Below are 26,267 nucleotides of genomic sequence, written 5' to 3'. Positions count from 1 at the left end.
GTAGGAAACATGAGACATTCAGCTCTGGAAAGAATGTTATCCCATCCAGCTATTTCAGGAACTGCCAGTACAAAGCTTAACTAAGACAATTCCCTGGAGAGCCCTTAAACAGGAGACAAAGCAAGGCTGAAACCTCAGCAGGATCAGTCACCCCAGGATCTGTATATACCAACTGCATTACACTGCCATTACAGATTTTAAGCCTGCTTCTCTCTTGTACTGGGGAATTACATGACACCACCATATCAGGTCTGAGCAAATGCTAAGGATGCCTCTGGAAAGCTTCTGCCCATTTCCATTGATTGCTGCTCTTGTGCATCTCTACAGTGCATGGAGCCAGTGCTCAGCTTCCCCAGCAGCCAGGGAGGCCCTGCTGCAGTGACTGCAGAGATAATAAATTACACACCGGCAGCACTTTGATCCTGGGAAAGCTGGCGGGCTCCAGCATGCCATGCTCTGCTTACAGACACACCCAAGCCAGTAGCTGGTAAACAGCCTTGCTTTCAGAGCTGATGTCAGACTATGCTTTTGCTGTTCTCTTGACAAACGCCAGGACTGAGACAAACTCCAAGAAGCAGCCTCAGACTCCTTTAGGGCTGGAGGCCTTGAGGAAAGGCAAACAGAGCAGCACACAAGAAAGCAACATGGAGAACTGAGCTGGGGGAGAGGAGCCCAGTACTCCCTTCCCCAGTAGACTGTGCTGGTCAATGCTGATATCCCAGCCATCCAAACTGCTCAACCTGGTCAGAAAGACCTGCTTGTTAGGAGGAAACTGTATCCACTGTATTTCACCTCAACACCTTCAGGGGCAGCTTTTCTTCTAAGGGTCACAGCTCAACCTTAATGCAACTGAGGGCTGCATGTCAAAACCCAGATTTCCCTGTACTTGGGCTATTCCCACCTGAATCCTGAGGCTTCAGCAAACCTGGCAGCAGATGGCCTCTCCCTAGATCTATGCAACAGCACATGTAAATCTCATCCCAGAGTGTCATGATTCCTGTTTCAAGGGGCAGTTCCAAAGCACGAGGCTGTAAACAAAACTTGATCTTGGGTTCAGTTTTATCTCGGGCCTCTTTTGTCTTCCCTTTTATTTAGATTGTAGCAAGTTTACTTCTGTTGCCCTCCTGAAGAATCCTGTTGTCAAGCCAGAAACATTACCTGGGCTGGTACAGAGGCTTACCAGGTCAGGCACTGCAGGACTGCAGCCATGGCCTCTGTGTGTATAAAAAACCTCCCACATTAGCAGGTCTAAAACCATAGGCTCTAAGAGGTTTGGTTGTTACTGGGGTGCAGAAGCTTTCAGTAATCCTGTCATCTCTGTACCTTGTCACAGGCTGTCTCCTTGCCTGCTCCCTGCCACTGGACTCTTACCATTCAGCATCTCTGGGGCCATCCAGTAGGGGTTCCCCACCACCGTGTAGCGCTTTTTCCTGTCGCTCTTGCGCAGCGTTCGTTTCTTGGCAGACGGCTTCTCCAGCGTGGGCTTCTTCCTCTCCTCCACAATCAGCCGAGACAGACCAAAGTCAGCCACCACCACTGTCTTATCCTGCACAGGGGTTCAGTACAAGCCACTGATTACTCTCAGCCCCTTTCAGGAGCAAAGAGGCTGCAATTCCTGTTCACTACCAACTACAGTCTAAGAGCAACTATCCACATTTCCTACAGCCACATGAGCATACCAAGATGTCCAGACAGGTGTAAGATACCCAATTCAAGATCCCAACTCATCACTTCCTTCCTTCATTGACTCATTTCCTGTGTAGTTGCTAGCACTTATCACATCAATTTGGCTACACTTGCTAGGGGAAACCTGGACCTTTCCTTTTAGATCTTCCTCTTTTATCTGGTCAGGAATTAACTCGGACTTTCATCCAAGTGAAAAAGGGCAGGCTTGAGGGAAATGAAAGTACACAAAAATCTTGTGACCCAACATTTTAAAAAAGAGAAAACACACACATGCACACACCTACACACTTGTCTGAATTCTGAGTGCCAATAAAAAGTCAAGTGGTTAAAAGAGCAGAAACAGCTGCAGAGAACATCTCATAGTTGAGATAAGTGGCAGAGCTGTACTAACTCTCAGACTTATAGGACTCTCAGACTCTTACAGGAACTGCTACCAGAGGAAGGGTGGTAAGAGAACAGAACACAGAAACAGTGAAAGCTAGATCAGTCTGCAAAATCCTGTGTCAGAATAAAGCTCCTTTGCCTGGGACACAAAGCCTCTCTGAAATGAGTTCCACCCTGACAAAAGAGGGAACATCATGTGGAGAAAACGGAGGGAGGAAGATGCCAAGGAGAGGAGCAGCATGCTGTGGGAACTGAGGTCTAACTCACCAGCTTGATCAGGCAATTGTGTGAATTCAGGTCTCTGTGAATGATGCACATGGAGTGCAAGTAAGCCTGGGACAGAAGGAGAAAAGCTAGTGTTAGGGGTTGAGCATTTACAGACTCAACAACCCAATTCCAGTAGTCAGGCAGCATCCACGGCCCCTCATACTCCAGCCTCCTGAAGGCACTAACCCTGACCCCAGAGTCTGCTCTGTTATGAAGTGACAGTCCAACTCACCATTCCAGAGGCAATCCCTTTGGCAAAGCTGACCTTCTGCTCCCAGGGGAATGGGTCCTGAAAGACAAATCCTCAGTGGTCAGGGACCATATTACCAGCCAGCTGATGACAGCAGTTCTTTCATAACAGGGACTCTTACAGCAGTCAGAGACACACGGTACAGCCCCAGAAAGAAGAGGCTTCCTGCCTCAAGTTCACTCACAGCTCCAAAGACAACTAATAATAAGTACTTGAGGCTGGTACAACCATCAGCACAGTGAGGCTCAATGCGTACAGGTGTCCCAGGTGTCCATACTCACTGCATTGCGGAGGAAGTCCTTCAGTGTGCCCCCTTCAATGTACTCAGTGAGGAGATTCAGCTTCTTGTCCTTGTACAGCACACCAATGAACTTCAGCACATTGGGGTGGTCCAGGCTGCGCATCACCTTCACCTGCAAGACACATCCCACGCCAAAAAGTGAATGCAACAAGTCCTGACAGATCCATTCTGTGGTGAAAAGCACTCCAGCGCTCAAAGTCCTGTTCAGGGATCACAGAGAAAACTCAAACCCCAACTTTAAGGCAGTCAATTAACTGTTGCCTATTCATTTTCATGCTGTGCAATTAATCTGATCTTCGTCTTTAAGGAGAGCACCCTTGAGTTTGGCTAACTTTTCAGAGTGAGAAAATCTCCAGGGCAGCTATTGGGTCTGTGTTGTGTGGGTCAGGGCCACAACAGCAATGCCGGGAGTTGCCTTTAAGCTAAATCTGACTTTGAAAAACATGGTAGGCAGCCACCAAGAAAATAGTTTTGCTTAAATACAGTATGAGTCTTAAATATCTTTCAGATATTGGCCCTCATCCTTTGTACTTATGCACAAGGCTCAAGGGATAAATCCTTTATGTACTGCACAGCTCAATTTGCCTCTGATTGAAGCTGCTCTTATCACTGAAAAATTAATGAACTGGAGCTGAAGCAATGTCTATTGCCCAGTGTGAGTCACACTTCACTGCAGCAAACATTCAGCTCATGTCAGCTTTTCCCCATGCAATGTCTCCCTCCTCAGCACCTTCATTCCTGCCAGGTTGCTGGCAGGATGTCTCTCTCTGGAGAAGATGGGGGAGCTCTACTACACTACTGTCTCAGAAGCTTTATGAAATCCTGCTCCTACCTCTGTCAAGAAAGTCTTCTGTGTTTCCTCATCACAGCGAATCAGCTCTTTCATCACCATCACTTTTCCTGTTGCTTTGTGAGTCACCTGGTGGAAACAAAACCCACAACTACAGGCAAGGTTCAAGAATAAACAGCTCCAATGCTCCTGCAAATTCTGAAAAAGAGCAACATTCCCCTCCATCCAGACAAGACTAGAGAGGGGAGGAAATTCAGAGCCCAGGGAATCTGCTGAAAACCACGTGAAACTTCTCTTTTTGGATTTCACCAAAGATGCTGTGTGTGAAACAGAGCCTACCTATAGCTGACACAGGATGATGCCAAGACCCAGAGCTGAAGGCTCCAGTTTGGGTAGCACAGGGCTGAGCATGCACACAGGCTGCCAAAGCCTCCACACTGGTGCATGCCTCAAAGTTCCTTTATGGAATGCATTTGTCCAGCAGGATGCTCCCATTTTGAACACAGGCTTTACCAGCTACTTTCTGTATCAGCAAAGGAACCAATGTTCACCTGCATCAGAAACCACGCCAAACAGCCCAAAACTGCATTATAAATGCTTTGGTTTTATGGGGAATCTGAATCTCATCCACATGCAAGTGGAACTGGAGTGCACAGGCTGTTGAGTTAAGGCAGGAAGCAGTTAATTTTACCTTGCTCCTTTGGAGCAGTGTGTCTCAACCTGCAAGGAATGTCCTAGAACAGTGGAAAACACAAAGAAATCTATCATAATAATAAGGTAATAAATTTCCTGGCTCTTGACATGGAAAGCATTTCCAGTTCCTCAACAACTGTTTGCCTGTCTCCAACTAGTTCCTGGCATTTTGCTGTATTATGGACGTTTTTTGTAACCAGCTCAGGCTTGTTTGCATAGGGTGCAGGAGTAAGAAGAAAGGTCCAAATTCCTATGAGCACGTTTTCCTGGAAATCCTCTCCTCTTTGTTTGCTGAACTTGGATGGCTCTGGCTCCCTAAGATCTCCAGGGAACTAAATAACCACCTTGCCTCTCTGGTCAGAAGAGAATTATGTGACCAGATACAGTACTTGCTGCATCACACCCACTCAATCTGAAGCCTAAGAAAAATGTCACTTTTTTTTTTAAAGGTAGGAGGCAAAAACGTCCTTTAGAAAACCTCTAGAACTAAAATCCAGAACACGTGACCCAGTTATAGTATTTAAGAAGCTTATGAGTTCTTGCAAACACTGTGACACACTAGTTCTGTTTGGAGCCATGGACATAACAAAGCTGACACAGGTGGAATGTGAGTGCATGGAATAACACAACAGAAGCAGGAGTACAGTATTCTTCTGCTCCTGTCTGAAATCAAGCATCCATACACAAGTAATGAGCCAGGGAACACTGCATGTTTCAGCCAGGGATATGAAAGCCAGGGACATCTACTATCCAATGAAAAAGGGAAGTGAAGAGACAAAGGCAAGGCTAAGTGGAATTCTTAAGCTGACATACCAGCAAAACTGAAACAAGTGTCAAATGAAACTCCATGGGGGCAAATTTAACTCAGAGCATGCACCAGAACAGGATAGCCATGGGGTAATTTGAGCAGAAAATAAATGCCTTTGTGCCAGGAACTGCTGGGACACAGATGACAAAAGCATGCGACAGAGCAAAGGTTCCACTTACCTGCACCTGTTATTTCTCTATGAGCAGAGGAGAAGAGAAATATGCTCATTAGTATGGATCAAGTGTTGGGTTTGTCGTGCTGGCTCATCACCTCCCATGGATGAACATGGTGGCCGGACACCTCAAGTTTATACCAGTGTAAGGGGAGAAATCCCATCCCATGGTGAGTGCAGTCTGAGTACTGGGGAGCTCACAGAACCCTAACAAGACAGAGGAAGTTGCCCCTGCTGCTGTCAGGAATGTTGGGATAGGAACTGCTGGAGTACCCTCAGTCAAGATCAGAGAGCTCAAGTGCAGGAGAACTGCTATTGATTGAGATGAGAATTGTGAGAGTCATGCAAGACCTGCCACTACCCCCACGCTGACAAGCCATTTAGACTGTGCCAGAAGCTCAGCCATGGTCACTACATCAGCCTAGCAAACCTCTGAACATGGCACACTAAGGGTGGGTAAGAAATGCTAGGGAGCTGAATACACCTCATCATAAGAAAGATGCTTGTAAGAGGTAGTGTAGCCTATTCCCCGTTCTCCCCACCTCACCCAGGAGGCTGCTGTGACAGGCACTCTGGAGTGCTAAATCTGACTCAGGAGATGAGATGTATGGTCAAGGTTGACATTCAAACGGGACAAAGTCACAATCATCTGCAGTCAGAGACACTCATGGTCAGGAAATGAAAGAGAAATGGATCTCAGAGCAAACCGAGGAAGATCTGAGACTGATCACTATCAGCAAGGCAAAACCACCGAGACTGTGGTGAAGGATGCCAAGACAGGCAGACATTGCTGCACTCAAAGTAACTGATCAATGTATGAGGACCTCCCTCACCTTGATCGCTTGTCCAAAGAATCCTTTTCCTAGAACTTCGCCATGAATGAGGTCACAGGGCCGGAAGATTTGCTGGGAGCAGCTGGAAGAGGAGCGCAGGGATTCAGAACGACTGATGTCACGGCTCAGAAGGAGCGGTTCCTTGGGAGAGCTGGGGCCGGGAGACTTGGAAATGCTGTTACTTCTCCTGGAAAACAAGGATGACAGGAAGATCAGGACAGCTGCTGGGCAACCTTTGGTCCAGTATATCCCATCATTCACTGCTAAGGGACCAGTTTCTAATGTGCCTCAGTGCTTTTACTATCTCCAAAGCCAGATGCTCTCCCAGCACTGTGGAAGCTCATTATGAATCCAAAGCAGCTTCCAAGACAGAGCTGCCTAAAAACAACAACTTCTCTTGCACTGGCAGTCTGAGGTGGAGCTGTGAGAACAGGAGGAGGAAGCTGTGAAGACAAATCACTTGCTATCTCTAAACAAAGTACTGGTTAAAAGACTAAATGAGCAGCTGAGTGCTCCACTCTTAGAAAGACTTTTTCCCAAGTCCCAGGTCTGAGCCGGATTGCCCTTAAGGACACATTCTTCCCCAGTCATCTAAGGCGGGTAAAAACCTGACCTTTACATTTTCTGATTCTGAAACTTAGTATCTGTTCTCTGTTAACAGCAGAGCTCCTTATTTTTATTAAGGAAAATTTGTCATCCTGAAAAGGAATAGAGAGTACACATCAATAGCAGAATGCAAGGCTCTCCACGACTTCTCCAGTGGTTTATACCACGGCTCACATCAGAGATAAGCCCTGTTCCCAGTCATTGTGATCACAAGGCCTAATCTGCCCAGACAGGGAGCACAGAGCAAGGCAGGTCAGAGGCAGCGCTTCCAAGGCTTTACCTGAGGGAGCGCCGTCGGAGCGTTCCTTCCAGGTTCTCCTTGATGTCCAGTGGAGACAGGGAGCGAGGGGACATGGGAGTCTTCATGTGGCTGGGCAGGCGGGAGTCCAAGCGAAGCCTGTCCAGGCGCTGGGACACAGGGTCGTGCTCGATCAGCAGCTGAAGGGTCTGGCTTGTCTTGCGAATCAACTCCTCCACCTGAAATCAGAGCAAAGGGCAGGATAGCAGCAGGCAGGAGGAATGCAAATGACAGAAGACAGAGCAGACACAGGGAATGCCCCTCAGGAATCAGAGGAGAGAGTTCAGTGAGATCACTCCATAGTTGTGGTTTAGTTGTGTGCACCACAACTGTCTGCCAGACAAATTAAGCTGGCAACACAGAAGTTCCTTATGTAAACCAATACTTCTTTCTGGGTAGCTACAAGTAACCTATATAAAAAAAGATGTGGACAGGCTGGAGAAGGTCCAGAGAGGGACCACAAAGATGACAGAAGTGCTGTGAAGCTGCCACGTGAGGATAGGCTGAATAGAACTGGGTGTGTTCAGCCTTGAGAAGATTTAGGGCAGACCTTATCACCATGTTCCAGTATTTAAAGAGTGGCTACAAAGAAGATGAAGACTCCCTTTTTACAAGCAGTTACATGGAAAATACAAGGAGTAACGGGTACAAATTAATCCTGGAAAGATTCCAGGTAGACACAAAGACAGTTTTTTACAAAAAACAATCAGCCCTTGGAATAATCTACCCAGCAAAGTGGTAGATTCCCCAACACTGGACACATTTATATTTCAGCTGGACATAGTGCTCTAGATAGTGCATTTGCCAAGAAAGATTGGACCAGATGATCCTTGAGGTGCTTTCCAGTCTGGTATTTTATGACTCTATTAAATACTTGTCTTTTTCTGAGAAGTGTTCAAAAAACTACACAAGTTTCCACCTTGAACAGTGCTGCAAAAAACAGCTTTGCAAAAGCTACGTGGTGATTTATCTGAGAGATGCTTTGTGCTCCTTGTTTTCTCTTCAGCACCAACAGTAAATAAAACCTTCGGGAAGTGAAAGGTAATGGTGCCTCCCTTACTCTCTTGCAGCATCATCTGGTATCTGTACAAAGCATCTGCTTGTAAATACAGACAGCAAATATGTTTTTTTCCAATGGAAAATGTCCCTAGGATCAGCTGGGCCCTTGTGTATTAGCAGTGCCTCTAAAAGGATCAGAGCTGTGCACTTCACCAGCAGTACATGGGAAAGCCTTCACAGCCTCTCTGTCCTCTGCCACAGCCTTAGACTTTTCTTATTACCTCCCTTCACATTTGAATGCCACAAAACCAGGACTGAATCCTAACTGCATTTCCATCTGTTACATTTTCCTCTCCAGCTGGAAGGCAGAGCTTGCCTTCATGTTTATTCCTCCTGTCAGCACAAGTACTAGCAGTGTACACACACTATATGTAGGGTGGGAGAACAGTGTCAGGAAAGAGAAAAGATGTAGGAAGGCAGAGAAGAAGGAGAATAAACTCTACCCACCTCCTCTACCTGTAGTGTACGAATAGGAGCTCCATTGATCTCCAGGATACGATCTGCAGGGTGGATGGCGTTTCGGACATCTGGGCTGATGTGCATCCTGTTAACCCTAAAGACGGGAATTACAGCCTTTATTATGTGAAGTCGGTTTAGCCAAAATTATCAAAAATATATTCCTCTTCATATTGGTACTTTGAAATAAAACACTGGTAATCTACCAACACAGGGAGCTACCATTGGGCCAAGTGCTTAAGTCAGAGCTGGTTTGGAGAGAGCTCTTCATAGCACGAGTGGTAAAATTTTAGTCCAAATGTTTTTGTTCACTGAAGGAGACAGCACTGAGAAATACAATTATCATTAAGGTTGTGAAATGAAGACCAAACACAAATGACTATGAGCCAATATATATCCCTGTAATGCTAAGATTCCCTCAGGACAACAGTGCTGCAGGGTTTTTACCAGCTCCCTCTGCACGGACATGTACATTGCACAAAATCTGGTCATACTCACTCTTTCACCTGGACACCAGTGGCATAGCTGGAGCAGCCACCTTCAACAGACACAGAGAACCCCCTCTTGCCATCCGTGGCTGCTGGCATGGAGATGAGGGTCAGTGTATAAGGCAGCTGCTCACGCAGAGACTCAGTGGAATGTTTTTCTATCATTGGTGTCAGCACAATCTGGTTATGGCATTTTCCACTGGAAGAAGTGAAGAAAGTCATTATGGCAATGTCCCATCCCTCCTTGCCAAACTCCCATGTCTGAGTTCTCTCGCTGACCACAAGCCATAGTTTTAGTGTTGACACCACTCCTTCCTTCCTCCCTCCCTCCAAGGCAGCTTCCTGCCTGGCATCCCTCAGACTGGCATTCGGCTGAACCACTCTGAGCCAGCTGGGCTTACACTCAGCAGGGAGCAGCTCTGTGGAAAGTGCAGCTCCTCTTACCAGTAGAGAGTGGAATGTTGCACCAGTGCATAAGTGTCCCCATCTTCGATGATCACTTTGCAGCTCATACAAGCAAAGCACTCGGGGTGATACTTGTATTCACCAGCCACCTACAGACAGAAAAGGGAGTAGCTCAGGAGGGCCAAAACCCATCAGCAGATGCAGCTCCTGCTTTCCTCTCCAACTGAGGTGTTCATTCACATCTCTAAGACAAGTGGCAGTTTTTTACTGCAGAGTTCTATCAATCCCTTCTGTTTTCCCTGAACCCCATCCACAACACCTTTTTTTGCAGAACTCCAAAACAAACACATCAACACTCTAGGCAAAGCTTGTGTCCCAGGAACCTCTGCTATATTTGGCAGCTGTTCAACTATCAAAAATAGTTGATGGTCTGCTGCAGACTAGTAAACAAGGTATTAAACCTTCCTGTTCAGTTGCTCTTGGCAAGATAACTAATGTTACGCCTGAATTAATAAAGCTGAAAGGGCTTTTTTTTTGGCAGACAGGCAGTGCACAAATTCAGATATTTAACCAGCCAGCTGACTGAAAAAAATGTGCAAACTGAGACATAAGTATCTTTAAAGAATATTTTTATTAATTGGTCTCATTAGCAGGCAATGAGAAATTGTCTGCACATTTCTCAGTATTTGAGTTAACAATCATATTACTGAGTACCATCCTGCTTTTTATTTAGGTTCTAGAAATATAATGGTTTTGTTTCATTATTGACAGTTTTAAAGTTTAAATATTTGCAAGGTTGTGGCAGGAGGGGAACATTTAGGTGAGCCCATATTGTGCAGGAAGAGTTCAATGCATCAAAGCAGTTGGGGCTAACAAAAACACTCTGGCCACAACCCAGGTGGGACCTGGATGGCAAACTTCCCACAGCCAGAACCTGCTGCTTATCCTGAGCCGGGTTTGACTCCACAGTGCAGTGGAAAATCACCCCTGGAGACACTGAGGCACTGTGCTACAGAAACTGAACAGATGTCCCCTGAATCACCTTTCTGCTTCTCAGGTCTGTACTTTTCAGAACCTGATTTGTTCATATGCTTCAGAACCTCACATCTCCCTCCTTTAACAGTTACCCCCATTCAAAATGAATTTTTATCTAGAAGCTGCACACACAAGCTTCATTTCAAATCTTTGATTAGAGAAACAAAGAGATTATTACCCTCAGTTATTTGGTTATCTGAATACCTAAGATAACTCCCAACTAAGTTTGAGGAGATGGAGGCAGGCACGTCCTGCCTCCAGGCAGGAGTCCTTCAGTCCTTACCATCACAGGTCCAGTCATCAGCAACGAGCAGCCATGGCAAGATTCCCCAAACTTCCCCCAGTAGTCTTTGTGACAGTACAGCTTCCCATCTTTCTCATAGTACCAGTTAGTGAGGGGATCCTGGCATTCAGAGCACCTTGAAGGAAATAAAGGAACAAAGTTCCAGTTGGCAACAAGTCACAAATCAATCAATGGTCCTTTCCTGCATGGAGGACACAGGCATTCAGCAGCAGCTCACCACCAGGAAGGTCTGCCAGTTATGGATGTACTAAACTATTCCTCTTCCCAGTGCTCTTTGAGCTGAAAATTAGCACCAAACCCAAGGTTTGTAAGGAGAGGTGGAGTCAAGCAGTACAAAGAAAAAGAAGCTTCCAAAGTTTAAAACAAGTCCCACACATTGAAACACATCAGTAGGTTTATAAATTTTGCTTTGTAAATTTTGCTCCTCTGCTTTCTCCCTCTTTCTGGATGCAAGTTTCCAGCTACAGAGATGCCCAGCACAGCAAGGGCTCTGCTCTGTTTCTGCTTAGTGTTTCTATAGCATCACCCCTGTGCCAGGGCACCTGCCTCCTCTGCCAGTTTAGGAAGTGGGACAAAGAGAGAGGATCCACTTCCTTTTGAAATGCAAAGCCAGTTTGCACCAGCCTTTCTGGAAAACTTTTCTATTGTTCTGTACCAAGGCCTCTCCCAAAAGGTAAACTGAAGCACTCTGCATGTGAGAGAGTTTTCAAAGCAGTTCATCCCTTGAGCTCCATATATTTACTTCCTCCACCAATTAACTGTGATGAAAGTCCATCTCTCCCAGCCGATTGCTCTCCCTTCTGCTGATCACAGTGCACGAGAAAATAAACATCTCGAGCAACCCACCAAAAAACCTCTAAATAATAAAAACTAATTCTCTGATTTCATTAAGAGAGTCCCCAAATCCTTCACATATCTGTCAGCCTCTATTTCAACACGAAACCATTATTAATCGTCTATCTACATCCTTTTAAGAAACAACCTCCCCCCCAAAAAAAACAAGGAAAAAAATGCAGCAATTCTACTGCAGATAACTTTTTATCAAATCACAAGCAGAACCCAGGCTTGCTGAATACAAAATAATCCTGCCTCAGCAAGATGCACTGAGCATGGGAGTTTAACTTCAGCAGCATGAAGGTGTGACTTACTGGAGAGATAAGGCAGGAGTTGCATCAGTAAGGATTATTCCATTAGCCCTGGGCAGCATGTTCTCAGACTTTAAAAGGAAAATAAGTCTGGCACTGGCAATTTCTGAGAGCAGAATCCAAAGCAGGTTAGCCACCAATAAGTGGTTCAAAGAAACACCGTGAGGATCAATGCTGTCATCGGTACAATGTTTTCCCAAATGTGAGAAGATGACTTTCTTCTGTTCCCTACCCAACACCTGTCTCAGTTACTGCACTGGGGGGGAACCACTGCAGTGGGATGGGGGTTTAGGTGGGTGTCCCTCCAGGCAGCTGGTGTCCCTCAGCAGCCGGTGTGCTGGAGGCACAGGAGGAGCACTTTTTACAGGCTCCCAGGGCTAAGATGAGAGCTACAGTTGACTTCACCTCTCACAAGCTTCCTAAAAGCTTATTTGTGCCAAAGACATTCCTTGTAAACTCCGGCAGCTTGTAATGAGTGTGATGATATGTGTGGCTGGTCATGCTCCAAGAGAGCACAGAGAGAGTTATTTGCTCTATCTCAAGAGACTGCAAAGCAACAAGGTAAAGCTGCTTGTAAGCAGCCTTTGGCTTTAGGGAAAAACACCTCATGGAATATTCAGTGCTGCACCTCCACTCAGGAAGGTTGCTCCTTAAAATGCATTTGGCTTCTACAGTGTTTGTTCTCCCAGCTGAGGAGCATCAAATCCTGTCCCCCCTCCAAGTGATGGGAAAGAACTCCAGCACATGCAGCAGACCCTGCCAATGTTGTGTGAAGCAGAGGGAAGAGTAATTTAAGATTGCTGTACGTGGTACATACATCACTAGAGCCCCAGCCTGGGGGCACTGTCATGGTTACACCCTGCTCCTGGTATGCAGGAGACCCAGAGGGCATCCCAGTGCATTCTGCCTTCAACCACTGGCCTTTGGCTTCCATTTGCAGTAAATACCCCGTGCTGAATGAGCAAATAGGTGAGTGGGAGGGAAAAAAGAGCAAGTGGAGACTAACAGCAAAGATTTCTATCATTTTGTGGCAGGAACATCTGGCTCAGCATGGGCAGATCGGATCCCTCAGACTTATCCAACTCCTCCATGCATGCCTGTACCAGTGTGTGTGCTCCAGGAGTGATTACATCTTCAAACAGGGAGCTGTGACCAGACCTGCACTTGGGATGCAGACAGTAACGCTGGAGACTGCTTCACCAGGATTTCAGGACTTCCTATGTTCTCTCCACGCAGGTGGGTCATTTATTTGTTTTTAAGCACATCACCTTCTCGTCCTCACCCCTCTTCAATTTTACCTCCAACCCCTTCCTTTTTCTCCCTAAGTAAATGTAAAATTTCCACAAAAGCAATACAAACGACAATTCTGTCTAGATGGGCTCCACGGGATATGTACATTTGTTTTCCCTTCATCCTTCCTCTAGCACTAAATGGCTTGATTCAACCTTACAGCACTTAGTTAAGTTTGCTTCCATCCGGAAATAAGCACTGGTATCTAATTTGGAGCACACCCATAGCAAAATGAAGGTGAGGAGGTGGAGCCAGCAAGCAGTCAGTTCTCTGCTATGTAATTAAACAAATCTGGGCAGGACAAGTTTGCAGCTTAAGGCTCAGAACCCCACCCTGGGCAATGAGGCAACAGGAACAGAGCAAGCAGCCCTGGAGAGGCTGGGTGCTGGAATGGGTCTGAGTGGCTGCCTCGTTAATCCCTGCAGGAACAGGAGGACACAGTGCAGCCAAGCAGCACCTTTGTCACTTACTGTGCATTCTGTAACCTCCAAAAGGCTGAGATTTGGCAGGTGTGGGAAACTGGCTGACAGCACACAGGTATGGCTCCAATGCCTTCACCAAATGATAAAAGCATCACATGATTGTTCCACAAGTCTCTCATTGAAGAAATATGTCAGAATTTTATCCCAGAAGATACAAGAGTTGCCATTTCTTCGTCTCCCCCCTCACTGGAGCTGTGCCCTTGCAGCAAGGTTCGTATCAGCTGAGACAAGAATGCAATTACTGCTACAAGTATTAAGGAAGCTAACCTTTGCCAGTCCCCACAACCAAAAGAAAGGAGTATGCCATGCTTCTCTATCTTTTATAGATTAGAAACCACTAATCTCCTCCTAGATTATTTGCTATTCTTATTACAGAACAAACCAGGGTAATCAAGTTTCATGGAAAACTGCTAACAGCCATACCTGACATGTTTCCTCTTGCTGCCCAGCCACCATTTTCAGAGCTGCACAACCCTGCTCCGATTATACAGACCAGACATTATAACTCTTCACTTCCCAGCTTTGGCTGTATAGAATAAAATAATCTGCCTCCCACAGCCATCTTCCAGGAACCACAGGAAGCATCTGGGTGCAGAGTTCAGCCCTGATGCTCTGCAGCACAGCAAGTGCACATAGAGCTCACAAATCACTGCTCCATGGACTCTTGGTTTTGTGGGGGGTGGTAGGAGGATCAGGTCACAACAGGTAACCAGCCTAGTTTCAGATGAAAAGCAGCACTGGTGCCTGGTGGCATCTCTTTTACAGCTAAATGAAAGCCAATACCTTCATGGAAGCAAAGCCTTCCCTAGCACTGAAGAGACAGATCCCTTGGAGAAGGGCTCATTAACAAAATGCCCCCCTCACACACACTGTCAGGCCAGATCAGTTAACGCTACACAGGCTTGGGAGAGCCACGGTTCCAACTCTGCAGGCAGGGCAGGGAGAGGACAGTCAACAGCCAGAGAGCTGCAGAATAAAGCATTACCCCGGCCTGTAGCTCACCCAAAGGCTTACTCACCCGGGCTTAGCAGCAATGTGTGCACTGGCTACATAAGAGACAGCAGACAAGGAAGAACAGACGCCAGGAAACAGACTGCTACAAAGACAGAGTGCTTAAGCTCTGACTATGCAAAACCATTTCCACACAGTCAGGAGAAGGTGTATCTATGGCTTAACATAATACCTTACACATATTACAAATAACGAGTGTCTGCTCACTTTTCTTCTTCTGAAAGCAGCTGCTGTTTCAGAAAGTTGTCTAAAGAAGCTCAGCAACTGTGCACCAGTATTTACTGCTGTTTTACCAACAGGCTCCTTACTCTCAAACCACTACAAAAGTGTTTGCAGAACAGGATCAATAATAAGCAAATCCAAGCAGAGGGGATAGGAGGGAGACAATGAAAGTGCAAGCTGTGCCTTTTCCCATCTATCCACCTAATCAGCACATCAGTGTCAATCACCAGCCTGCCTGTGTTCAGCCCCACTGACTTTTCTCACTGTGGAGATGCAATGCAGTCCAAGTGTTGTTCTGGAACTATTGCCTTTCTCAATTCTCATTTGTTCAATTAGACCAAAACCGAATAAAAGTTGAATTAACCAAAATATCGTGGAAGAATCCTTTCCATATAAAGGAAGTGTGCTGCTCATCCCTAGTTACCTGCAAAGTGCCTGATTTCTTAAACAGGATTATGTGCTGCCTCGCTACAGCTACAGATTACATCACCTTCCTGAACGCCCAGAGCAGCACCTCACCTCACCCAGTCACAAGGAGCTTTGGAAGAGAAGTAGCAGGAGCCACATTAATCTCATTCCTCTGCTGGTGAGCAAAGCACAGGGACACAGCCTACAGTGGCACATGAAGTGTTGTCTGGAAGGGAGCCTGTCAGGCTGTGCACACACTGGAGCTGTTCCCCAGAACCAGGGAGCTGGGAAGGGACTGGCAATAGGAATCTTCCCTGTCAGCTCCTCAAAGCAATATGGGATCCCAGTTTGAGGCTGGCTGTTTCCAGCACAGGATCACAGGACCTCAATCTTCCAGCCTCACACACTGACTGCCTGGGATGGCATCACAGGGGGGGAACCACTCTCTGGAGGTCCCCTGCTAATCCTGTGCAAGACTTACCGAAAGGGATCCTTGGGAGCGAAGTAAGCTGGAGCAGACAAGTAACTTCCCATCTTCAGCACTGGATAAACCGGATCAGCCACAAACTTGTCCAACTGCCTCTGAACAGCTCTGTTCTGCCAACATGGCAGCAGCCAGTGCTCATTTACTCTTGCGCTGATTCAGATACTTCACCTCCCTTTGAAGCTGCCCAAGGAATGCCAGATCTCTCGGCTGGTCATTTCTTTTCAGATTTTTCCTTTCTCCCATTGCTGTAACCATCTTGTCCTGCGCTCAGCAGCAGCACCTCGGGAAGGGCAGGATCACTGCTATCCGGGCTAGTGGGACATGCTGCTGCAGTAGTTCTGCGAGCTCGGCTGCCTGCAAGTTTTTCCTTCTCTCTGGTTCCACCCAAGGGTGGGAGGGGAGGAGGAGCCACGGCAGGCGGACAGCGGCGGCTCCAGAGCCTCATCGGGCTCGGCTCCTGCACAGGGGTGGAGCTCTGACCCAACGAGGGGCTGCGCATTCAGTGCTGAAAAGAGAGCAGCTTTGGCCAAAGAATACAAGCACATACACGTGAAAGTCGTCTTTGCAGCCGCACGTTCGAATGGAGGAGTCAAAGTCGGCAACGAGCCACATCTCCAAGTATATCAAATTAACTATATACGTTCCTAAACCCTTCACAGTGAGGGGGGGTTATCGTGCCTTCACAGCACCTACAATCCGTTCACTCTGCGGCAGGAGATAACTCACAGTGTGCTTCATCCAAGGAAAAACTGCTTTCTTCTCAATACTGTTTTAAGAGATCATTACAATCCTTTAACTGAATAATCATCTCCTGAATGGAAGCTGAGAGGTACAGATCAGCACGGAGTGCTCTCCCCAGCTCACAGCACATGCAGTTGTATCACTGTGCTTGTCTGAAGCCAAGCATGATCTCCAGTGACCTAATCAGCTAAAGCTGCGGGCAAGACACTCAAAAATGCAACAAACATATGCTGCTGCACCAAGCCCGCCCATTTCTGTGCAGTCAGCAAAGCCTGGCATGCCTGAACACAGCCTGAAAACCATGCTCTGTTCCAGAGTCAAGAGCACTCTAATGTGCTTTTCCTGGAGATGCTCGTCTCAGCTGGCACACTGTTCCAGGGACGCTTGGGGCTGGAACAAGGCAGTCTTGGCTGCAGATTTGACAGCTGCTGCTCGCTCTTGAAGTGTGCAGAAACCTAGGCAGCTTTTTGTGGTTTTTCTCCCTTCTTAAACATTTTTTTTAAATTTAACTTTTAATAAGCAGCTACCTTTCTGAAGGAAAAAAAAAAAAATCTCCATTTTCCCCATTCAGTGTAGTTGGTAAGCTTGGCTATAAAAGTGCAGCGAAGCCTAGTGCTGCAGAGCCCGATGTGCTTGTCAGTTCCAGCACGGGTCTAATTCCTTCTGACATTTCACACAGCTCTACTGGAAGCAGCAACACGGTGAGTCTGTGTCTAGGAATGCGCTCTGGTCTCCCACATTCTCTATATGCTGCATGCTGAAAAGGGGCCAGCGCTGGCAGTGCTGCGCTTCCCTGGCTATCAGCACCTCCCCAGCACACACACACACCTCCAGCCCCTGCACACAAAAGCCTTTCCCCACCATTCTGCTGCCGTGGGCTCCACGCCCTCCGAGGGGCATTCCACGTGACCTCATAAATCCCAACTCTGCAGACAAAACCTTTGAAGATTTGATCCACAGATGTGATAAGCAGCCAGCTAGTCTGTGAATGAAGCCAGCAGATAAAGCCGAACTTCAAAGTAATAAAAACCACCCAGACAGCTAAGCAACTAGGAAAGGATTTTAGGACTTCCTTAAAGCCAAAGGACACATAGTCAAATGACTATTTAAACAGGAAACTTCTTATCAAAATGATTTTACTTCTGCAGCAAGACCCAGCAGCAGCAGCCAGTAAGTTACTTTGGCTACACAGAAACGTCTTGTTACTTCTTGCTTTTTCTGTTGTCTCTATGACCTATTTGAGAACACGATGTCTCTGATAAAAGGGCTCTGAAAAGGTGTTAATGTGTTCATACATTCTAGATCTGAATTCCTGCCAGAATGACTGTACTTCAAAAATGCTGAAAACAGATGTGTATGGTGGGGGGGGGAGACCTTTTGTAATTCTACCTATACCATCTCCGGGGGCCACGGGAGTAAATTTCTTTTTCAGTAAGTAAAGCTAGACATCAGCAACTTCTCTCTTGCAAATGCTGACAGCATTTCCACTACAAACAGGTACTCATCACGGGGTGGGGGGGAGCTTTTTTCCTCATTATGGTTTAGAACTGCACAGTAACTTTTGCCAGAAAGACTATAACTAACAAATGAAAAAGAACACATGAAAAACCTTGACAACGACTTACATGATATTTATCACTGAGTCTCAGCCATTACAGATTTATCCCGAGAGAAATGAATCCCACAGCTGTTGTGATATTCTCCAGTGCTGAATACCTTGAGCCAGCTGGGGCTGGGCAGCCTCTCGACACTCTTTGCCACACATCTCGTGCTGCTCAGTAGCAGATCTGCAGACAGATGTATTGCTCAGCACATCCGCCAGCCCTAAGATACACAAACTTATCCTGGCACAGACAGACACTTCGATATGTGTGGGACTGAGGGAAGAGGAATCTGCTTGATGCCTGAAGAGTTTGCAGCAAGCTTTTCCTTCAGCATGGGCGAAGCTTGGAGGCATTCCAAATACTTCAGTGCAATCCCAACACCTCATTGTATTTCCAAGGCTCTTAAGGTGTAACACGTGCTTTGCTGCTGCTGAAAGACAAGAGTCAGCTCCTGAAACCAATGCAGGCACTCCTGAAACCAATGCAGGCACTCCTGAAACCAATGCAGGCACTCCTGAAACCAATGCAGGCACTCCTGAAACCAATGCAGGCACTCCTGAAACCAGCACCTCTGGATCCGCACGGGAGCGCCTGCACGGGGGTCTTGAGTAAACTAAAATAAGGACGTGAAGCTCAGCTCCATCACTGCAAATCACTTCTAAGCAGCAGCACAACTTCAGAACGACACCGTGATGCCTCTCAGTACCTCACATCACCAAGCACATCAGGAAGGGGAGTTTTTATCCCCACCACACTCACCTGATGGCTGCAGCCCTCCTGAATGTGGGTGGGCTGAGAAGCAAACCAAGGAAATTCAACCCACTGAAACTTTAGGGTTTGGGAAGCAGTGGCTTCTGCTCTGTAAATGCAGCAGATATGGCAGCAAGACTGGTACTTACACCACTGCATCCTCACTCCTCCTTAACGTGCTGCTTTGGTCTGTGAAGACTGGGAACTCCTCAGGGAAGGATCCTGCCTCCCACAGGCAACCCAATCCTGTGAAAGCTTACCACATTCTGAACTGTGTGAGTAATTCTAATTACCTTGATATAATAACGCTCGATAATAGTGCCCTAAAGGACAAGCTGCCAATTCAACCAAAAGAAAGTTTGGACTGGAATTCCCCACCCCTCCTTAAATATAAAAGCTGGTCATTGATGCCCTGTATCTCATAGATTCCTCTGAGGAATTCGGCCACCTGCAAAGTGCTTCATTGTTCCTTTGAATGTGTAAATTCTTGAATGGTCTTAGTGATCTGTGTGCCAACAGGCAACTATTTCTCCCTGAATCTGATAGTGAGCTCCTGAATTTCAATGCTGAAGAAGACACCACCAAAGGAACATTCCCAGGAGTCTGCAGGATTCCTGAAGAGTTCTCACCTCTGAGGCCCCTATCATTAACTTTCTGTAACTGCCAGAAACTGGAGAAGAGAGGGAAAAGAAGATTTTTATCTTCCTGCTTCTACCTTAATTCAGCTGCCTTTTATTACTACTGCCCTTTCCCCTGCTCTCAAACTCAGCTGTTGTGTGTATAAACCTGCCTCGTGCTCACAGGTGAAAAGCTACAGGAAAATTCAAAGTATCAAACATCCCACAATTTAAATTCCTCCTAATACACATCTTTGCTTACATCTTCATTTGTCCACATTTGTGCTTCAAATCCTGTTCAACCATTTGTCCTTTGGGGAGGGAACTGCTTTTAGAAAATGAAGGCCTGTGCCAAAGAGATTGAACTGATGTGATCCAAAGTCTAGAAAATACAGCCTGGAAAAAAAGCTAAGTCCACTAAGTCCAGGGCTTCTGTCTTGTACAAGGGAGTGATGGGAGACACAATCTGCTCCCTGACAGGGGAAGGTTATGTGGATGACAGAAGCAGGGAAAAAGCTTGTTTTCATGAGCATGGCTAGAAGAAATGGATTTAAATTGCAACACGGGATTTCTGAAGATAGTACACAGAAGGTTGTAACCCTAAAGTGCTAACAGACACTGGGAGACCAAAATCCTACAGTCACTGGAGATTGTTAGATGATCAATTTCTCTATCATCCTTAAGCCTCAAAAATTACTTGCTTCAATTATAAGTTGATAGTAGATTTATTAAAAAAACAGATTTATAAAAATACCCACAGAAATCATCTCGTTTATCCTGCACCCACAGACCAGGTTTAATTACATATAGTCTTCATACAAGTTTGCCTGGCTTGCTTTCCCCAGCCCCTAAATGTAAAAAGAATCAAGGTGATTTACTAAGTTTTGTTGAGAAAAACAATATTTCTGTACCACACAAAATATGGCACTCAGTACAGAAAAATCACATTTTTGCAAGACAATCAAATCACTAGAGCTGGGAAATTAGTAGTGTTTCTCTTCCTGTTCAGTAGGCTGGAGCTTAGGGCACCCCCTGGATCCATGGATAGCTAATCCAGTGCTCTTCGTACTCCTGATGATTCTTCAGCTTTTAATTAACTGGTTTGAGTATAAACTAAATGGTGTATTTTAAATATGTGACTGTAAAATCACCAGTAATCCATCACCTTCTGCTGAGTTTGAAGATATACTATGAACATTTTTTCTGGCTTTGGCTTTTGGTTGAGATTTCTGCAGCAAGCCAGTGTTGCTTGGCTGCTTAAATTAGGTTTATTTTATAGATATGCTCTGTTATTTCATGGTTAGGAAGGAATTGAGCCTCAGCTGTCTTCCTTCCTAAAAAGTGCTTAAGCACTCTGCTACAGTAGGAATCCCTGCCACCATTTCCAATTATTTTCTTCCTCGTATCCATTTTCCACCTGGAAATCAATCTATAGGCTTGATCTGAATTTGTGGTTTTCAAATAATCAAAACTGGATTTTTTACAAATATCATGTCCTTAAGATAAAGCCACACAGCTATGTCTGAGTCTTCTCATTCCATCCTACTCCAATTCAAATACACAATATCCCTTCAGAAAGTGGGGATTGTCTTTAATTTCATCTGTCATTAACTGCAGTAAAACAAAAACAACATAAAACATCAAAAATAAACACTGGTAATAATACTTTATTCAGAAGTATAATTCAAGCCATTACCTTCTATTTTGAAACATGGAAAAAAGTTGGACTGAAAACAATAAAACCAACAAGCTCTTGGTCAAAAAAGGCTCTTCCAATAATCCCCTGAGGTAAAAGTGATCCAGACCTAGGAAAAAGGCACCTTTTCACTTGTCTTTCCCTTTCTTGGTGTAATGTTTGAAGTTCTGTGCAATGCAATTTCCAAATCCAGTCAAACTGTGAAAAGCAGTGACCTCTGAAAGTCTATGCTGTCTCAACAGAACTCAGAGGCACAAAAGCACATTCAGAGTTAATTCACAACAGACACTGTGACAGAAACATCTGAGAAACTTCCTCAGCCAGATTCAACCCATCAGATTCAAGCCTAAGGAACCAGCTGGCCAAAGAACAGTTTAAAATATCCAAGATCTACAAACAGAGATTTGCTCTTCCCTCAAGCCACAGCAGAGAAAATGCAGGTTTCAGAGACAAAAGCTCCTGTACATGCAGTTTGAGGAAGGAGGGAAGTGACAAAAACTTAAATCCTCAGAGACGTTCATGTACGTCAGCTCCTGCCAGCACCAAGAATAAACAGAGCTAACGAGGCTGGAGCAGTGCCAATCAGCATTAGAGAAATTATGTGCCAGGCCAGGGAGTCAGCTAATCCACAGGAAGACTGTAAAAAACACTCCACAAGAGCTGCCGGAACTCACAGCTACCAGCTGCCAAAGCCTCCTACCCTTAGAGGCTTTTGAAAGTTTGGCTTTGGGATATCAGGCACAAGACTGCTGCTCAGCATGGTTTAGGGACAGCAGAAGAAAAGGAGGAACACAGTGCAAACTGGAAACTTGTTTTCATGTACAGTCCTACCCTAGAACTAGGAAAAAGGGAAGGGCAGCTTCCTTTCCTGCAGTTTCCAACTGTTCACTGAGCACAGCAGCCTCAGAGGGTGCTCGAGCCAAAAGCCAAAAGCACAGAGCACAAGAACTGCATCAGCAAATGCAAGAAGTGACTACACAGCTCAGAGAAAGGTTGGTGTCATCACTTGTATAAAACAAACCAGCCCAGAACCAACAACCAAACTGCCATGATACAATATAACCTATGAAAACAAATTTTCTGTAGTGTCCCAAAGGCAGGATTTGCCTCCTGCTCAGCTGCTCCTCACCTCAACAGCCCCAACAGCAAGAAGCACCAAGACACTGGCAAATCAAGACCCACAAGAGAAATATATTCAGTGGCAAGAGGGACAGACTTCCCAGCACACACAGCTTGGGGTTTGGCTACTGGCACAACCTAGGGAAGCTCAACAACAGGATGCCAATCCTTCAGGGAGAAGAAAAAAACAGGATTGAGAAAAGTTGCTTCATTGTAGCTAAACATGAGTACTAAAACCAACAGAAGTCCAAAATACTGGGATTTGTCATGATATCAAAGTGTAATTGTGATTATTAATGTGTGACTGTAACAGCATTTTCCAAGTCAACTGAGCCTGCACTGCTTTGGCAGCATGAGATGCTTTATTTTTTTTAATATACCAATAACCACAATCCTCACTTCAACAAAGTTGGGGTATTTTGTTGGGGTTTTATTTGTTCTTTAAACGAGGACAATAAATGCTTATTTTGGCACAGAAAACATTCCTCCAAAGCCACACTTTGGCTTCCTTTTCCCCCATTTTCTTTAACTGTATCCAAAACATTAGCCTCCCTGTATTCAAGCCAACATAGAAGCTGCAGGTTCTCAAAAGTGCAACACCTCTCAAAAGTAGAAACCCCTTCAGAAATGTGATTCTGCAGCATGAGAACTGGACTATTATTCATGGAACACCAAAAAGAGGCGTTACTCCTACCACCAGGAAAAAGCATGGCAGGCATCCCTTTTTGTCCTTGCCGACAGCAACATTATCTAACAGATTTCCTAAGTTTGTCTTAAGAGTCTGAAAAGGAGAGAAAGGAAAAGGCAAGATCTCTCTATCTTCCCTCCTCTCTATCAGCACCCTGATAACACCCTTGCACCTACCACACATGGAAAAAGCAACAGGCTGTGCAAATTGCCCGGGCACTACTTTGAAATGCTGCAGAAAACAAACATGCAACCCGTGGCTTCTGCCACCACCAGTAAATCAGAGCTTTTATTTGCACTTTATCTGTATCCCGTTTGCGTCAGCTCTGCCACACTGCCAGGCAGTGTCAGCTGCTCTTGGGACTGCATGTCATCCCTGAGGTATGGCCACAAACAAGAGCTGGGAACAGGTCAGGCACAGAGATCACTGCAGGAATTCCCAGCTCATGTTGGTACTTCACCACCAGGTCCCAACCAGTGGAACAACACAGGGAGGGTTTAAAGGCTGAAGCTTCACCTACCGGAAACAGGAAATGTGCCAAGCTTCATTGACGGTCTTGTGGAGGCGCTGCCCAGCAGCAATGCTGTCCCCACATCCCAGACATCTCCAGACTTCTTCACCTGCACGCAGCAATACGAGGACAAACAGTTTACACCAGAGAAAACAAAGACTGGTACATCCTTCATAAACAACAACCTTAAACTAAGTAACTGACAGGAAAGCCTTCCCACATGGAAAGCTGTGGGCAGTCTATAACCCCAGAGTGGGAGATGCCAAATCAAACTCTGATATTTTGTATATTATTTTTTCCCCTCCAGATGCGACATCTGGTCCTTTACATTCTGCAGAAGAAAAAAATACGACTTTTCACATAAAACAGTTCAGTTACAGCTCTGTCAGAGCAGAGATTTCAGGAAGGCAACACTGGTCTAATACAACAATTCCAACAGAGAACCATGCTAGGCCAGGAAGCCACGCTACTGCTTCCCCCACACCACTGACTCAGCACATAACGTTTGCTCTCCTTTGTATAATTAACTGGATTTCCCAGAACTGAAAGAAAGGAAAGGCAAACTTTATTCAGTAGAGAACTAGACTACCAGGAAGGAATTACACTCTTGAATGAATATTCCCATAGAGACTGTACAGCCGACACCAGACTACTGTCAGACTTAGGAATGGGGAGTGATGCTACTGGCCTATTGCACTTTCAGAAAACACTTATAATAGTTATAATAGAGCTATAATAGTTTTTGCTAGAACTGCCAGAAAGCCCCAGAGAGAGCTGGTTACTTAGATGCAAGCAAGCTAGGAAAACATAATAAAAGCTTGTGCACAAAGAACATTTGGCACACAGATAAATACTATCCAAAATCCCAAGGGCAGTGCAGGCATATTAAAGAGTCAAGAATCTTAGTTCAGCACAGGATGGCACAAGAAATGTGTCACAGAGCTGAGCAGATCCCAAACCCGTTTCCTCCTGTTACCAACAGTTTGCTTGCAGCAAGGCTGCATTAAAGAAAAAGGTGCACTTAACACAAGGAAAACCACAAACCACAGACTTCCCTTTTCCAAAGTGGTACAACTTGGTAGTTGCTTAGGCAAGTTGATACCACTGTTAAGTTCCTTGAAGCTACACAAAACAGAAGCCATCAGCCTTCCATGCACCTTTACCCCACCGCGTGGGTCAACAACGTTTAAAATTAACCAAGGTGAAGATCTTGCACTTTTTACACGAATAGCTATTTCAGGGAAAAAAACTTTTGCTGCTCAGCTACAAGCGCCACTATCAGCAGCAGTACCCAGAAAGGTCTCCATGCAGACTGTGAGGCTCAAATGTGACAAGTGGTGGTGGTTGCTACTTCAGTTCCCAAGTGTGCATCAGTTCCACATCTGGAGCACCTGCCCCTGTGCCCTCCTGCTAACCCAGAACACCAAGAACGCCACCTGAGCTCAGACCTGCACAGCAGAGTAAAGGTTGGGAAAACCTTGGAAAAACCTGACCCTTCCTGGGTTGTCTTATAAAGCAAATGGCTTTTCAGCACACCAAAGGGGCTTGGGAATAAAAGGCAAAGTTACGTGCCTCATTCGCAGGCAATGCTCTCCTCTCCAAGCAGGGCAAGCCCTGGAAGTCAGCTGAACTTCTGAAATAGCTGCAGACCAAAAACACCAGCAAACCAAACATTCTGCAGCTCCATCCCCTCCCATTCAGTGTCACCAGCACAATACACACGTGTCAAAACGGTCTGTGGATCCTATGAAAGACATTTAAAGATCAATGACTATACCACAGCTGACTAAAAGCAACAAATTACTCTCCGACCATCTTACAGGATCTGACCCATCAGCTTCGGAACTCCACGAAGCAGTCACCTACTCTCAGCTGTAGTGCTACATCTGTTTAAGTGTACCGAGGAAGGCTGATTAGCTCACGAACGGAAACGAACAGCTCTCAATCCAACAGAAATTGCTTCAGTATGCAGGAGAAACGACGGAAATGAACAAAACAGAGCAGGAAACAGTGCGAAGGAAACGCAAACGGACATAATCCATGTAACAGGTCTGTCGAGCTCCCTAGGACGGGAGGAATGTGCCAGAGATCGCCAGCGAGGAGCAGCCGCAGCGGCCCCGACGGGCACCGGCCGAACCTCGGGGGCACCGGCCGAACCTCGAGCGGGACAGCAGGGGCGGGGTGAGTGGCACCGGCAGGGCCCGCGGGCACCTGCGCTGCGGGACCCCGTGCCGCCTGCGGCCGCCTCGGGGCGGGACGCGCCGCGTCTGCACGGCCCTCCCGCGGATCGCATTGCACCGGGGCTGCGGAGACCCGCCGGGACCCCCCGGCCGCGCGTGTAGCCGCGAACCGGCGGTGCCACCCGCTGGAGGGAGCCGCGGGACGGCCCCAGAACGCTCCCCGGCCACGGGCTGACGTCCAGCCGGGGCGCGGGCTCAGGAGGCAGCGGCCCCGCTGAGCCCCGCGACACCGCCGATGAGCCAGCGGTCGCATAACGGCGGCGCGGCCGACGGGAGCCGCGGCCTCGTGTACGCGCGCCCGCCCCGAGGTGGCGGAGGCGGCTCCAGCCGCGAGGGCGCGGCCGGCCCGGCCCGAGCTCACCTGGCAGCGCCTCCATCCCGCGCCCGCCGCCCGCGCCCGCCCGACGCCAGCGGGTGCCGC

General features: G+C 46.6%; 1 protein-coding gene across 4 annotated transcripts in view; it reads right to left on the bottom strand.

The window, feature by feature from the left end:
* Positions 1-26,265, bottom strand: part of LIMK2 (LIM domain kinase 2) — a 30,840-nt gene extending 4,575 nt beyond the window's left edge. The window contains exons 1-14 of one of the 4 annotated variants that reach the window (XM_088176274.1): positions 26,208-26,265; positions 23,616-23,715; positions 10,815-10,950; positions 9,536-9,645; positions 9,102-9,290; positions 8,595-8,700; positions 7,071-7,267; positions 6,185-6,371; positions 5,359-5,375; positions 3,721-3,829; positions 2,869-3,000; positions 2,570-2,626; positions 2,338-2,403; positions 1,372-1,546 (exon numbers count right to left, since the gene is read on the bottom strand). In XM_088176274.1, coding sequence (XP_088032400.1) covers positions 1,372-1,546; positions 2,338-2,403; positions 2,570-2,626; positions 2,869-3,000; positions 3,721-3,829; positions 5,359-5,375; positions 6,185-6,371; positions 7,071-7,267; positions 8,595-8,700; positions 9,102-9,290; positions 9,536-9,645; positions 10,815-10,950; positions 23,616-23,715; positions 26,208-26,223 — 1,597 coding nt within the window. In that variant the 5' untranslated portion in view covers positions 26,224-26,265. Of the gene's footprint in view, positions 1-1,371; positions 1,547-2,337; positions 2,404-2,569; positions 2,627-2,868; positions 3,001-3,720; positions 3,830-5,358; positions 5,376-6,184; positions 6,372-7,070; positions 7,268-8,594; positions 8,701-9,101; positions 9,291-9,535; positions 9,646-10,814; positions 10,951-15,874; positions 16,246-23,615; positions 23,716-26,207 lie in introns of those variants that run through there. The other 3 variants (XM_014894645.2, XM_088176275.1, XM_014894646.2) reach the window with 3 other exon arrangements.
* Between the last annotated feature and the right edge of the window lie 2 nt (positions 26,266-26,267).

Source organism: Sturnus vulgaris, chromosome 19 (genome assembly GCF_052056855.1).
Source record: "Sturnus vulgaris isolate bStuVul1 chromosome 19, bStuVul1.hap1, whole genome shotgun sequence".
Taxonomy (NCBI): domain Eukaryota; kingdom Metazoa; phylum Chordata; class Aves; order Passeriformes; family Sturnidae; genus Sturnus; species Sturnus vulgaris.
The sequence above is the reverse complement of the archived record's forward strand: the minus strand, read 5'-3'. Positions and strand labels throughout refer to the sequence as shown.